General features: G+C 45.5%; 1 protein-coding gene across 1 annotated transcript in view; it reads left to right on the forward strand.

Annotated features, from left to right (window-relative positions):
- Window positions 1–1,629: 1,629 nt before the first annotated feature.
- EMB (embigin) overlaps window positions 1,630–16,155 on the forward strand; it is a 66,789-nt gene continuing 52,263 nt past the window's right edge. Inside the window, exons 1-2 of the mRNA XM_033931594.1 lie at window positions 1,630–1,878; window positions 10,259–10,321. Coding sequence (XP_033787485.1) covers window positions 1,791–1,878; window positions 10,259–10,321 — 151 coding nt within the window. The 5' untranslated portion in view covers window positions 1,630–1,790. The remainder of the gene's footprint in view (window positions 1,879–10,258; window positions 10,322–16,155) is intronic.

The raw sequence follows: 16,155 nt of genomic DNA on the forward strand, positions 1-16,155 counted from the left end.
GCCACGGTGAGAGAAGGCATGAAGTTTATAACTGAGTCTAGCACAGAGCGTAGAAAACACAACTTCTCGGCTCTGCGGAAAACAGAGAACTGAGGAGACGCGCACCCTTGCGTGGGCGGGAAGGCACTCGTGCATGCGCGGTGTGGCAGTCGCAAACTTTCTAAGTTCTGCAAGCAAATCAGCTTGCAAAGCTGTCTGCATCGGGGCTCTGTGGATGATGTCACCCACAGGATGAGAACAAGCTGCCTTCTTGTCCTGAGATAATACTTGCTACTGAAAAACGGGACTGGGTAAAACATAGATCTCGCAGATCTTAACCGCATACACTTAAAAACCTGCTCACTTTGGGGGTGAGATGGATCTGTAACAGTTAAAATGAGTTTCTCTGCGGACCCCACATCATGGCCACTTTCTTTTTAAGGCCGTGCACTTTAACGCCACGGGATCTGTGGGGCCTTCATGTAGAAGGCGTTTGGGACACTAGGATGCAGAAAAGCTAGGCACAACAAAACAGCATTTTGCAAATCTCACGGTTCTACCCACACAAACAATAGAGAGGCTGCCTCCACAACAGCATGCTGTAGAACCAACACAAAATTATACAGCCTTGCCCCCAGTATTCAGTACCAGCAATCCCAACCACCAACAAAAAAGAAGCCAGCAGTGGTGTAGCAAGGGTAGGAGGCGCTCGGGGCTATAGCGCTCCCTGTGCCCCTCCCGCGCCCCCATGCCACAAGCCCTCCCTTCCTATCCCGTACCTCTTTTTGCCAGCACAAGCAACTTCTCTGGCCTGCTGCTTTAATGTCACTTCCTGGTCCCATCACCTGACAGTGACTTCAGAAGGAGTCAGTCTGGGACAAGCAGCAGGTTAGAGTAGTTGCTCGTGCTGGTGAAGATTTTAGAGGTACCGGTGCTCCCACCAAGATGGCACTTGGGTGGTCTGCCCTCCCTTTACTACACCACTGGGAACCAGCAAAGGTAAAAGTTAAAAAGAGGATCTGTTGGACCCCCACAGAACTAAAAGTGCCATGGCCTTAAAAAGAAAGCAGCCTGGCATGTGGTCCATAGGGATGTTCGTTTTTTAACTCCTGTGGACCTCACAAATCCCAATTACCCTAAGTGTCCTCATCTTGCCCCCCCCCCCCACCTCTTCCTGCAGCGGATCCCGCTCACCCCCTAAGTAAGATTTTTTAAAGGCGTGCGATTAAGATTTTTGATGTCCATGTTTTACCCAGTCCCTTAGAAAACTATGAGAATAACCTCCTATTGAAATCAGTACGAAGGCAGGGCTAAATCTTCTTAAGTGGCAATTTCTCTTGAATATCAACAACTACAACAGAATATGTGCATTAGCAGAGAAAATGTTTCTTTCTCTCCTCCTGTGATCATCGCCTAGCTTCAAGGGCTCCTTATACAAAATTGTGTTAGAGGCTTCTTCCGCGGGCCGGCGAGGTAAATGCTCCGACATTCATAGGAATTCTATCAGTGTCGGAGCATTTACCTCGCCGGCCCGCGGTATAAACCTCTACCGCAGCTTTGCAAAAAGCCAGTGGGCACGAGAAGAGGCTGCAGCTATTCAATTATTAAAGAGAAGAGACAACCTGACGTCAGCTAGGTAACACGCGAGGCTTTGTGTGCCGCAGGGCTGAGGTAGTGGCCGCGTAGCCACTGAGTCACACAGGAAGCCGGTGCATGAAGGAGGGAGGGTGCAGAGCGCACGCAGCCAGCAAACCGGCCGGCCGGGTACTCCTGGAGCTGCAGCGCAGCGCCCGCAAGCTCCCAGTGCCAGCATGTGTCTGCCACGCAGCGCTCCACTGCTTCTGCTGCTCCTCTCCCTGGCGGCTCGCGGCCGGACGGACTCGAACAGCACAGCACTAGGTAACTGCGAGCACGCGCTCTTCTCCCCCCCCCCCTCCCTCCTGTGTGTGTGTGCACGTGTCTCTATCGCTCTTTCCTTCTCCCTTTGCCCTGCCTGTCCTTGGATGAGCTCGATCAGGGAGGGGATCCCGTTTGCTCTTTTCCTGATGCAACTGGAGAAACCAGATCTTTTCACTGTCTCTAGCTAAGACCAGGCTGCTCCATTCCTCGCCGGGTCGTAGTCTATGGAAGTGCTCTAGGATAAGTTATATCATTCACTTAATTTCAGAACAGGAAAAAAAAAATATTTTCAACTAGGTTTTCGTTGGTTTCTGGATGTACAAGTTACAGGGTGACTAAAATTTGGGGAGTCGGCACAATAGCTTTATGGTTCCTTAGCTGTCTGGTAACAACATCCTTCCTTGCCGTGCTGCACTTTCAGGGTCACTTCTAAATCCTGTTCTACTGCAGAGGACACGTGCTCTGATCATCTCTGTTTTGTGTTGATCAGTACAAACCGGCAAACCATCCCATATCTGTTTTTTTTGAAAATGCACAATATTTAAAAATATATATTTATCCATCCTTTTTAAGTGATGTTAAAAGCCGAGTATTGTGTATGTGTATTTCTATATGTACATGTACAGTATAGATAAAGATATAAACTTATTAATGAAAGTTATAAATCTGTATACAGTACTTGGTAGTCAAATGTATGGAGAGGTTTTTTTCCCCCTTCTATTATTATGAATTATCCCAGGACAAGCAGGCTGCATATTATCAACATGTGGGTGACGTCATCCATGGAGCCCCGTAGCGGACAGCCTCGCAAGCAGACTTGCTTGTAGAACTTTCAAAGAGTTTGCGAGTGCTGCACCGCGCCTGCATGAGTGCCTTCCTGCCAAACGTAGGTTCTGCGTCTCCTGTGAGATACCTCAGTTCTCAGTTTTCCACGGAGCCAAGAAGCACCTGTTTCTCAGCTCTGCTGACCTTTGAGTTAGCCTTCTCGCACCATGGCTTCCTTTTTTCTTTGTTTATTTCTTTTAGTCACTGTGCAGCGTCTCTCTCTCTTTTATTTAAACAACCTTATATTTTCTGTCTTTTCTCGTCCGGTGGGGCTTGCCGCAGGCCCTCGTTTCATTGTGGCTGTATTTTTTTCTATGTCCCGGCCTCTTACCGGTTTTAAGAGGTGTAGCCAGTGTAATCAGGCGATTTCTCTCACTGATCCCCATCGTTGGTGTATCAAGTGCTTGGAACTTGAACGTTGTCCTGAGTCCCACGCTGTGCTACCCTTCAAAACGAGCTCTCCGCAGGCATCGTGCCAAAATCCTGGAGCTCTTTGGTCCTGTGGAGCAGTCTGCAGAAAAGATCTTGGCCTTGACCCCCGTGATGGCCTCGTCATCTTAAGTCCTCTAGCAATTCGCCTACGTCCTCGAAGGCCTCGTCTGCTGTGCCTCTAAAGGTCTTGTCCTCAGGCAAGTCTCCTCTTCCCTCTGCAGGTACACTACCTAAGAAGCCTCCAGCTGAGTCTCAGGCAATCCAGGCAATGAGTGTAGTCGTGCCAGCCTTTACGAGACCTCCTTCGAAGCGTGCTCCAAACATAGGGAATACTCGTCTTCGAGGTCACCCTCTATGGAGCACACTGCTGCAACTTCTAGACCAGAGTCGTTGGTCTCGGTGCCTGTCTTCGAGGACATGCTGCAAGCCATATTGACCACGCAGCTTACCTCTGTTTTGGCCAAGCTTGCCCCTGCCTCGAACCTGCTTTTTGTGAACCAGTCTGAGCATACTGTCAAGGCACCAAGAGCAAAACCTCTTTGGTCCTCCAGTGACTCCTCGCCTCGTCCTTCCAGGTCAGGGTCTCCAGCTACTCAACCTGTTCGAGACGTGGTGGAGAAGCCTTGATCGAGGCCTCAATCGAAACATTCCTCATCCAGGAGGCACCTGGCTTCGAAAAAGAGTGAAAAGTCTCCTAGGAATAGTACCGAGTCTCCTATTCCTCGTTCGTCGAGGTCAATTGAGATCCCTTCCAAACTCCGAAGATTTCAATGCCTCATACTTCTCTGCCTCGAGTCCTATCTAGGTCCTGGATTCCTCTCTCGAGACCATCTCCGAGAGATCCTCCTTTGCCTGTCTGAGGCATGAGTCAAGGCTGTCAATTCCTCATACTCCTAGCACTCTCTGACCCTGCCTATATCACACAGCGGAGCTTCTTCTGTAACTTTTACATTGGATACAGACCTCCCTTCTCAATACTCCAGGGAGTCTTCTCCTTAATCAGCGGCACCTCGGTCTCGCTTCGCCTCGCCTCCTGCCAACTCTTCAGCTTCCATGTCCACATCTTTTTCAAGATTCATCTTTGACATGAGTAAGGCTCTTCAAATTGATCTCCAATTTGAGTCTAAGTATACTCCTGAATATTTGGCTGAGATGAAATTGCCACATCTGCCAAAGGACACCATGAGACTTCCCACGAATCCTGTTTTGAAACAAACTTTTCTCAGGAATCTCGAGACTGCTTATTCCATCCCATCTATTCCTTCTAAAATGAAATCTTGTTACCGCATGGTTCCTTATAAAGGGTTTGAAAAGCTGCAATTGTCCCACCAATCCTCGGTGTTGGAATCATCTCTTAAAAAATGTAATCCCAACAAGGTTTATGCTGCAGTACCTCCAGGCAGAGAGGGACGCACGATGGATAAATCTGGACGCCGTCTATATCAAAATTCCATGATGGCAAACAGGATCTTGAATTACAACTTCGTGTTCACATCTTACCTGAAGTACTGCATTAAGACCATACCCTACTTCTTTTCTGATTTGGCTGAGCACCGGCTACCTGTGTTTCAACAACTTCAACAGACTCTCTCACAAATACGTCTCTTCATGCTTCAAGCCACTTATGATGCATTTGAAATGTCATCTTGGGTCACTGCTTTTGCTGTGGCAATGCAACGTCTGGCTTTGGCTACGCATTGTGGACATGGATCCTAACTTGCAGGCTTGTCTAGCCAATTTACCGTGCCAGGGTAAAGAGCTCTTTGACGACTCCATTGAAGCTGCCACCAAGTGTCTCTCAGAGCATGGGCGGTCATTTACCTCTTTGATTCAGACTAAGGCTAAACCTCCGGCTTCCAAGTCGTATAGGCCACCTCCACATCGTTATCCATAGAAGTCTACTCTGGCTTTCTCCAGGCCTCCGCCTAGGAAACAACCACAGCAGCAGTGTCAGCAAAAATCTCAGACTCCTGCTGCGGCTAAGCCTGCCCAGTCTTTTTGACAATCTGAGTCTAAGCATAACGTCCACCTTAATCCATCAGACTTCTCTCCTCCCCATAGGAGGTCGGCTCCATCACTTTTAACAACAGTGGGAGCAGATTACATCAGACCTCTGGGTTCTCACCATCATCCGAGAGGGTTACTCGCTTCAATTTCTTCAAAATCCACCAGATCTCCCTCCAAGAGAGTTTCCTTCCAGCATTTTACAACTTCCCCTTCTTCAGGAGGCTCAGGCTCTTTGCCTCCGAGCTGTCAAGGAGGTCCCGTTGACCCAACGGGAAACGGGCTTTTATTCCCGTTATTTTCTAGTCCCAAAGAAGACAGGGGATTTGAGACCTATCCTGGACCTCAGAGCTCTCAACAAATTTCTTATCAAAGAAAAGTTTTGAATGCTCAATCTTCCAACCCTCTATCCCCTGATGGATCAAGGAGATTGGTTATGCTACCTGGATCTCAAGGAGGCTTACACCATTCCAATTCATCCAGCCTCTTGTAGATTCCTAAGGTTTCGGGTAGGGAACCTTCATCTTCAGTACCGAGTCCTCCCTTTCGGCCTCACATCATCTCCCAGAGTCTTCACAAAATGCCTGGTGGTGGTGGCTGCAGCCCTGCGGATGCAGGGTTCTCAAGTCTTTCCATATCTGGACGACTGGCTCATCAAAGCTTTGTCGCAACAGGAGGTTATTGTAGCGACCCAACGGACTATAGCGTTTCTCCAAAGTCTTGGGTTCAAAATCAATTTTCCAAACTCCCAGTTACGTCCATCTCTACAGTTTATTGGAGCCATCCTGGACATTGTTCGACTCAGAGTATTCCTGCCTCAATCACGTCAAGATGCTCTCATTCACCTTTGTCAGCGAGTGTCTTCCCTCACGTCAATCTCAGCGAGACAAATGATGGTTCTTCTCGGTCACATGGCCTCTACAATTCATGTGACTCCTTTTGCCAGACTTCACCTCAGAATTCCTCAGTGGACCTTGGCATCTCAGTGTCAGCCAGCTTGCGACCCACTCTCAGCACATTACAGTGACTCAAGTTTCAAGTTTATTAGGATTTTATATACCGCCTATCTAAGGTTATCTAAGCGGTTTTTACAATCAGGTACTCAAGCATTTTCCCTCTCTGTCCCGGTGGGCTCACAATCTATCTAACGTACCTGGGGCTATGGAGGATTAAGTGACTTGCCCAGGGTCACAAGGAGCAGCGCAGGGTTTGAACCCACAACCCCAGGGTGCTGAGGCTGTAGATCCAACCACTGCGCCACACACTCCTTTGTTGAGACAGTCTCTTCACTGGTGGATGCTCTCTTCCAATCTTTTCAGAGGTTTGCTTTTTCACATGCCCCCTCATCAGAAGATTCTCATGACAGATTCTTCAACCTACGCTTGGGGGGCTCATCTCGATGGCCTCCGTACTCAAGACCATTGGTCCAGCACGGATCGCCAGTTTCACATCAATCTGTTGGAACTCAGAGCGATCTTCAATGCTCTCAAAGCTTTAAAGCATCTTCTTCATGACCAGGTAGTCCTTATTTGCACAGACAACCAAGTCACTATGTACTATGTCAACAAGCAGGGAGAGACAGGGTCTCTCCCTCTGTCAAGAAGTTCTGAAGCTTTGGCAGTGGGCAATTCTTCACAAAACCTTCCTCAGAGCTGTCTACATCTGGCGGACAAATTGAGTCATCTTCTACAACCTCACGAATGGACACTCAATTCTTCGCCTCTACATCACATTTTTGCTCAATGGTTAACTCCTCAGATAGACTCTTTGCGTCTCCCTACAACATTCCCTCCATTCCCTCTGATTCTCAAGACTCTTGCCAAACTCAAGAAGGAAAATGGCACCATGATTCTGATGGCTCCTCGGTGGCCCAAACAACCAACTACTTCAACTCAGCAGCAGGGAGCCTCTACTTCTACCAGTATTTCCCTCTGCTTACACAGAGTTAAGGGTCTCTGCTTCTTCCCAATGTGCAGTCTCTTCACTTAACAGCTTGGTAATTCTCAACCTAACTGCCACTCTATAATTCTCTTAATCTGTACAGGACATTCTAGAGGCTTCCAGGAAGCAGTCCACTAGGCAGTGTTACACCCAGAAATGGACTAGATTCTCTGCTTTTTGTACTATTCATCACAAGAAGCCGCAATCTACCTCCTTGTCTTCAGTTTTGAATTATCTGCTGCAGTTATCTCAATCTGGCCTCAAATCCACATCAATTAGAGTCCACCTAAGTGCAATTGCTGCTTTTCATCAGCCTATCGAAGGGAAATCCCTCTCTGTTTGTCCTGTGGTTTCCAGAATTATGAAAGGACTTTTCAATATCAAACCACCTCTCAAACCGCCTCCAGTAGTTTAGGGCCTCAATGTTGTTCTTACTCAACTGATAAAGCTTCCTTTTGAACCCATAGATTTGGCTCATCTTAAATATCTCATTTGGAAAGTGGTTTTTCTCATTGCGCTCACCTCTGCTAGACGAGTCAGTGAGCTCCAAGCTCTAGTGGCAGATCCACCTTTCACAGTTTTCCATCATGACAAGGTGGTCCTCCGTTCTCATCCCAAATTCTTACCTAAAGTGGTTTCAGAATTTCATCTCAATTAATCCATTGTTCTTCCAGTGTTTTTTCCAAAGCCTCATTCTCATCCTGGAGAATCAGCTCTGGACTGTAAACATGCTTTGGCTTTCTACTTGCAATGTACTCAACCTCACAGAACTGCTCTTCAACTTTTTATCTCCTTTGATCCAAATAAGTTGGGGCATCCTGTTTCCAAGTGAACCATCTCCAACTGGATGGCTGCTTGCATCTCTTTCTGCTATGCTCAGGCTGGTCTCCCTCTGCAGGGTCGAGTCATGGGCCATAAAGTTAGAGCTATGGCGGCATCTGTAGCTTTCCTCGGATCAACTCCTATTGAGGAAATCTGCAAGGCTTCCACTTGGTCTTCGGTTCATACATTCGGTTCATACATTCACCTTTAAACTTTCTCCAGACTGGATGGCCATTTTGGTCAGTCAGTTTTAAAACATTTATTCTCCTAAATTGCCAACTCTCCCACCATCCTATTCTGGTTAGCTTGGAGGTCACCCACATGTTGAGAATATGCTGCCTGCTTGTTCTGGGATAAAGCACAGTTACTTACCGTAACAGGTGTTATCCAGGGACAGCAGGCAGATATTATTACAACCCACCCACCTCCCCTGGTTGGCTTCTTAGCTAGCTATCTGAACTGAGGTACCTCAGAGGAGATGCACGACCTACGTTTGGCGGGAAGGCACTCGCACATGCGTGGTTAAGCACTCGCAAACTCTTTGAAAGTTCTACAAGCAAGTCTGCTTGCGAGGCTGTCACCTACATGTTGAGAATATCTGTCTGCTGTCCCTGGATAACAACTGTTATGGTAAGTAACTGTGCTTTATGGGCATCAGTCCTGGGCATTATTCATTATACTCTTGAGGTTGTATAAATAGTGTCTGGCTGAATAGAAAAATTATATCTTCACTACTGTACATAATTTCCTTGAAATAGTACATTTGTTTTTGTGACAGCTGCAGACACTAGGGCCAGCCCTAGTAGAGCTGCAAGCAGGTCTCTGGAATAGTCTGGTGGGCAGGCAGTGGACTACAGAGAAGAGGACCTATACCCATATGCCACCCTAACTAGTATACTTGTGGTGGAAAGTGTGAGCACCAAATACCCACTGTACTGCCATATAGCTGGCACTTACAGGCATAAGGGCTATTGGGGTGGTGGACAGACAGGTACAGCAGGTTTTGGGGGAGTTTGGTGGGTTTCGTATAAGGGTACAGGGGTTGTGGTGAGGTATTTTAAATGTGCCTGCCTAACATTTAAAATCTTGCATAGCATCCTTCCTCCTTTAATTCCCTTTGTCTTGGAATTCTGTAAGATCTGATATTACCAGATCTACTCAAAAACTTAAATTGTCCTTTCCTACATCAAAAGGTGTTATCTACATTGGCAAATTAGGGAAGTCTCTAATTTTCAAAATTACTGAGTTGTGGAATAATTTTCCTGTTCAATTGCGCAATCTGGCTCTTTCCAACTATTTTGAAAACATCTGAAAACTTGGCTATTTTGAAAGTTGTAAATACTGTTCCTCTCCATACTATTCCAAATTCATATTGTATTTGTTCTCTTTTTAATTTTTTGTAAACCGTGCTGAGCTCTACTGTTATAGAGAAGATGTGGTATATAAGCCTAAGGTTTAGTTTAGTTAGTTTTTATGTACCTGGCACCCTCAATATGAAGTTCACGATGTCAGGTCAAAAGCGCGCCGGGACAAAGGCGCGCAGACAATTGAGCGCAGTGCGGAGGTGCGCGCCACAGAAAATTACTGTTTTTAGGGCTCCGACGGGGGGGCGTGGGGGGGAACCCCCCCAATTTACTTAATAGAGATCGCGCCGCGTTGTGGGGTCGTTGTGGGGGGTTTGGGGGGTTGTAACCCCCCACATTTTACTGAAAACTTCACTTTTCCCCTGTTTTTAGGGAAAAAGTTTAAGTTTACAGTAAAATGTGGAGGGTTACAACCCCACAAACCCCCCACAATGCCGGCGCGATCTCTATTAAGTAAACTGGGGGGGCTCCCCAACAAAACCCCCCGTCGGAGCCCCTAAAAACTAATTTTCTTCGGCGCGCACCTCCGTCTTGCGCTCAGTTGTCTTTCGCGGGGTTGTCTATGAACCGAAGTTCACAGTAGTGCTTCCTAGGGTACCTCACTGCATTGCTAACATGTCTTTATGGCCATTCTATTAAAAATGCTGACTCATCTTATATGCAAATTAATTTTTTTAGACATTTTTTTATAAGGGCAAAAAATCAGACATCTAGCTGGGCAATGTTTGGGGGAAAAAAAAAAAGATCTAGCTGGTCCATTTTCAGGAAAAAAAAAAAAAAAAAGACGTCTTGCGCTTTTGAAAATAGACATTTTCTCCACCCAATTTTTGGACTTTTTTCTGAAAACATTCAAAGTCAAACTCAGATTTCCTATCGAAAATGCTCCTACACATGTAAAGCATTAGATTTCAAGGCATTAGTATCATTTTAATATCTTTTTTTTTTTTTTAAGAGCTATACTAAGGACCATTTATAATTTTACGTTCTAACAGATGCTTCCAAGGCTGATGAAGAAAATGCAAGGATCATTTCTAAACATAGCATATCCATCTCAGGTAAATTTGTTTAAACTCTTTATATTATAATCCAAGCTGTAATTGTATTTTCTGGTGCTTACTTTTAGTGAAAAGACTTATTCTAATTACCGTATACTGTATACTCGAATATAAACCGGGATTTTTGGGCCAAATAATTGGCCCCAAAAGGGTGTCCTGGTTTATATTCAAGCCAGCACTCTCCTCCCAGAATTATTGCAGGCCGTCGCCAGGCTTTGCACCCTGTCCCCCCTCCCTGCCCTGTCCTTGTACCAATGCTGATCCCTGGTGGTCCAGAGGTGCAGCGCGCAGGAGCGAGCTTTCAGCTCTCCTGCCCCGCTGCTAACCCAGTTGGTGGTGGCTGCTGTGAGATCGGGTTTCTTCAGCCACTGAGTGGCACCAAGCAGGAGCGCATTTTGGCAATGAGCGGTTTTCTGACTGGCTCCCGCGATTCATGAGGAAGCTGCTCAGCGCCGAGCAGCAGCTGCTCAGCGGCTGAAGAAACCCGATCTTATGGCAGCCACCACTGACTGGGTTAGCAGCAGAAAGCTTGCTCCTGCTCACTGCACTTCTGGACCACCAGGGATCGGCAGATGAGGTACGAGGACAGGGCAGGGAGGGGGGACAGGGTGCAGAGCCTGGGAAGGAGGGAGGGGTGCAAGGGGACTGAGTGCAGAGCCTGACAGAGAGGAAGGGAAGGGGACTGGGTGCAGTGCCTGACAGGGGAGGGAGGGAAGGGGGCTAAGTGCAGAGCCTGACATGACAGGGCACTTGAATATTGAGACGCCCAACTTATATTCGAGTCAATAATTTTTCCTCCTTTTTGGGGGGGAATGGGGGTCTCGACTTATATTCAGATCGACTTATATTCAAGTATATACAGTATGCACTTTAAGGGCAGTTCTATAACTAGGTGCTCACAGTTACTTGCCCCTTTATATAGGCAAATGTAGGGAAAGGTAGCAGTTTTATGCATAAGTGTCTTATGTGCTGTTCTGTAAGGATGCACGTTAAGTGCTATACTGTGCAATTGCAAGGGAGGGTGTGCATGTTGTTGGAGCATGGTTGAGGCTTACAGATACACACAACTTACAGTATTTAGCGTTAAAATGGTGGAACTCTCGTCCAGTACAGTTAAGAACTATCCTCTCTTAAGAGAGTTTCCATAAAGGCCTGAAGATCTTAACTGTTGAGCAGATCTTCTATGTTTGTATGTTTCAATTTAATGTAAGATTGTAATTCCTGGTTATGGCCAGCTTCTTATTAACTTGGAAATCACTTTGAACTCCTATTGGGGTATATTTGCGATTCATAAATATTTATGTAATGCAAGGTAATGTAAGTTTTACTTCCTCTTGCTGGTGCTATAACTGGTATAACTGTGTGTGCCTACATGTTAAGTCATGTCAATGCCAGCTTAAGCCAATATTCTGTAATGGAATCTGGGCTCCAGATGTCCACATGACATCAGGGAACTTATATAGAGGTGCCTGCTTATAGAATTAGCTTCTTTAATAGTAATTATATAAACTTGACACTAACATTTACATGCCTATTGATGCGTTAATATTTAGAATGCTAGCTTATATGTGCATTAGTGTTCACACACATGCTACCTAAGTACTACTCTGCAAATATCCACTCAACTTTTGTAGCATGTATTGGTAAGGGGTAGTGGTACATATAAAATACTTAAGTTACATGCATCCATGCCATATTTAGGCAGCTCTACATATGGGGAGAGAGAGAGAAAGAGAACCAGCAGTAGAGAGATAAGAGCATGGAGCAGAGAAAGAGAGGAAAAGCAGAGAGAGATCCAGGGGCAGAGGCGAGAGTAAGCTCCGCCCTCCCCCACCGAGTCATCATCCGAGCTCCCCCTTAAAAGGGAAGGAGCCAACGGCTGACTAAAGAAGCAGGAGCCAGCACTAAGGGAGAAACGAGCAGGGAGCAGAGAGAAAGAGAACAAGGCCCCCATTTTTAGGAATAATTGTGGGGCCTGCTTTCAGGGGATGATGTTCCTCCAAGCCCCTCCCCAAAGAACACTTTTCAGGAATAATTGCATGGCCAGTTTCAGGGGGTGATGGCCCACCAGATGACACCCATGCTGCTGGCACTACAATAGACTTAAAGACATTGTATTTATTGTCTGCTATGAAAGGACAGATGAAAAGTCACTTGCTGAAATGGCTGCGGTGAAAGGGCCATGTAGAAACAGTCACACTGAAAGGACTGTGTTGAATGGTCCCATTCCGAAATTATTTTATGTAGAGGAACTGCACAGAGTGTGTGTTAGGGGGCAAGTTGAGAGGGAAATCAAACGCTATTATGTACAGTATTCACTAATCTTACCTGTCTTGCCAAACCCTAAGTTGTATGGGGAGATTATAGCATTGCAAAAAGCACATTTTCAAGTACCTCATCACTATGGAAAGGTCTCAGTTCTACAAATGGAATAAGGGTTGTAATGAAAGCATTGCTACCTATATGACTGAGCTTCACTAAATTACAGACTGCTGGAAATTTAGTGATTCTTAAATGATGTTTGTGGCCATCTAATCTGTGAGGTCCAGAATAAAAGCATTGTCTTCTCATTGAGTCAGTGCCTTTTTTCTTGTGCTGTTACAGACTCTGCTAGCTGAAATGGCATTGCAGTATACAAAAGAAATCAAGATTACTATGACCTATACAGACATTGACAGCTACAATAAGTTACTCTACAGCCAATTCATAAGCCATATTTCCAAACTCATGGTTCAGTTCTGGAGGTCAACATTAATATTCTGTACAAATATCTAGGGGGGTCAATGTCCTTTTTGCAAACACCCCAAATGGCCTTTGAACAAATATACTTGATCCACCAATGAATCAGGAGATAGGAGCTATCATATCTAGACTGCGCAGAATGCGGATTCATCTAATATGAAACTGTTAGTCCATATCTGTGTTGTCATCAGTGCCCATTTCAAGGGAGCTTACAGCAAGCCAACAGCTAGATCTAGCCATTGCATCTATTCGCTTGAAGGCCAAGAATGTGCCTTTTGCACTACACTCTTAGATCAAGGCAGAACTCAAGCATCTTAAAGCACAAAATATCTTAGAACCAATTACAATCAAACATTGGGCATACCAATTGCATTAGATAAGTGGATCCATAGAGATAATTATTAGTGTGGTGTTAAGAAGGGGCTTAAAAGATCATTAGCACCAATTCCTCCTGTTAACTTGCCACATTTGCTGCAGGGAAAATTATTTCAAAGCTTGATGTTGCATAATCCTTTCAGCAACTATTTGTAGTTGAAGAAACTGTTGATGCTCAGAATTTCATTATTCATCAAAAAGCTTTCTAAATTAAATATTTCCAGTATGGAATCTTTGTCACAATAGCTATCTTTCAATGCTTCACAGAAAAGTTATTTATTGGAATTCTAACTGCCTCTTTTACAAAGCCGTGCTAGCAGCTTCCGTGTGGCAACAGCCCCGAAGCCCTTTAAATATCTATGGGTTTTGGGGCCGTTAGCGCAGGGCAGCCGGTAGTGCGGCTTTGTAAAAGAGGCCCTAAGTGTTGTACCTTATTTTGATGATACCTTGGCCATGAGCATCAAGGAATGAAAATCACCATTAGGAGAAGTCAACCATTCAAATGAAATTAGGACTCTAACTATGGGTGCTTCAGAATTCCATCCAAAAGAAGACAGGGTAAAGGCAATCCATGATAGTCCTGACCTGAATTCTCAAGATGAACTTACCTCATTTTTGAGAATACTATCAGGCATTTCATCCACAAAAAGCAACACTCATTGAACCACTGCATAGCTTATCCATACAGATTTGGCATGGAAGTGGATTTTTGATGATAGTGAAGTCTGACATCAGACTCTGTGCTGACTCATATTGCATTAGGGTTGTGCTGAGCCATGCTTTGCCAGATGGTGAGGATACACTGATTGCCTGTTATTCTCAAGCCATTTGAATGTAATTATTTTCAGAATGAAAGAGGGTAACTTGTTTTGGTATCTAGGGGTTAAAAAAGTCTTATCATTATGAGTAAAGCTAGGAGAAAGAACACACTTTCAAAGTCACAGGAGCAAAAATAAATGAGAATACAGGCACTAGCACCTCTATTTAGCTCCTCCAACTTTTCACAACACCTTGTAAAAGAAATTACTGGAGAAAGAAGATCTCAGTCCAGCTTCATGGGTCTTAAAAAAAATCTTCACCAACACAGTTCCAGTGTTGAAGATATTGAAGGAGATAAGAAGACAAAACTTGGAGACAGCAGGCTGAGACCCAGGAAAACACCATCTATCAACACTGAGGCAAAAACCACTCGCCCAGTTAATTGACTGGATCTCCAGAGTCTGTGAGCCTCCTCTTGCCTGCACAATGAAAACAGTAGAGATCAAGGCATTTCTGAGTACGGTAAGCCTATGATGGTTCCAGACTTATATACCCAGGTCAGGATTTTCCAAAAATCCACGTTAAAAAGCAACAGTCTGCTAACGCAGCCGTTTAGATACCGAATTAAAAAACCCGAGACATTCTTAAAAAAATCACGCATGGTTGGCGGACAGCAGCAACGATTTCAAAATTTGCATGTGTCCATCGCTGATGGACACACGTGCAGAAAAAATGCTGTCAATGCTGCCGTAAAAAACAAAACAAAACCCAAAACAAAAACACAGCCCCTGTGTTGTGATGCAGCGGGAGATATAGTTCAGACTATTTTTTGTATGTTCAAATAGATATTACTTAATTTCTACATATTTCAACTGTGATTTGAAACAGTTTCTGAAGATAGCTTTAAATTCAGCATGCAAAACTGCATAATTTGGTCCAAAAAATGCATTAGGGTTTATTTTCAGGCTTCCTCTCCTCCACCCCAATTCTTCCTCTTTCCTTTCTCCCCCCCCCCATGTATAGTATCTTTCCTTCCCTCTCACCCATCCCCTTGTGCAGCATCTTTTTATCCCTCCCTCCCACCCCCTTGTGCAGCAGAACCCCACCGACCCTCCCACTGTGAGACTGACATGCCTCCACTCCAAGGCCTCCTAAAGCAGCAGCAGCGCTCTGAAAGGGCTGCTTTGGGGCCTTCCCTCTGCCATATCACTGATGATGTCATCAGTAATGCAGCAGAGGGGAGGCCCTGGCGGGGGAAGGCTGTGAAGCAGCCCATTCATAACACTGCTGCCATCGCTGCTTTAGGAGACCTCAGAGTGGAGGTATGTCAGGTCTCACCGGGATGGGGTTTGCTGAATCGACTGGAGTTGGGGACATTCGGGGAGGGGGGAGACTTCAGGGGTCGGTCTTAACTAGGGCTTATTTTGGGGGTAGGGCTTATATTAGGAGCATCTTTAAAAATCATGGTAGAACTTATTTTCGGGGTAGGTCTTATTTTCAAGGGAACAGGGTACATAACATAAGAACATAAGCATTAACTCCGCTGGGTCAGACCTGAGGTCCATCGCGCCCAGCAGTCCGCTCACGCGGCGGCCCAACAGGTTCAGGACCTGCACAGTACTCTTCTATCTATACCCTTCTATCCCCTTTTCTAGTAGGAAAATGTCAAATTCTTTCTTGAACCCCAATACCGTACTCTGCCCTATTACGTCCTCTGGAAGCGCATTCCAGGTGTCTACCACACATTGAGTAAAGAAGAACTTCCTAGCATTTGTTTTGAATCTGTCCCCTTTCAACTTCTCCGAATGCCCTCTTGTTCTTTTATTTTTCGAAAGTTTGAAGAATCTGTCTCTCTCTACTCTCTCTATGCCTTTCAAGATCTTGTAAGTCTCTATCATATCCCCTCTAAGTCTCCTCTTCTCCAGGGAAAAGAGTCCCAGTTTCTCCAATCTCTCAGC

The sequence above is a fragment of the Geotrypetes seraphini genome, chromosome 1 (assembly GCF_902459505.1).
Source record: "Geotrypetes seraphini chromosome 1, aGeoSer1.1, whole genome shotgun sequence".
Classification (NCBI taxonomy): Eukaryota; Metazoa; Chordata; class Amphibia; order Gymnophiona; family Dermophiidae; genus Geotrypetes; species Geotrypetes seraphini.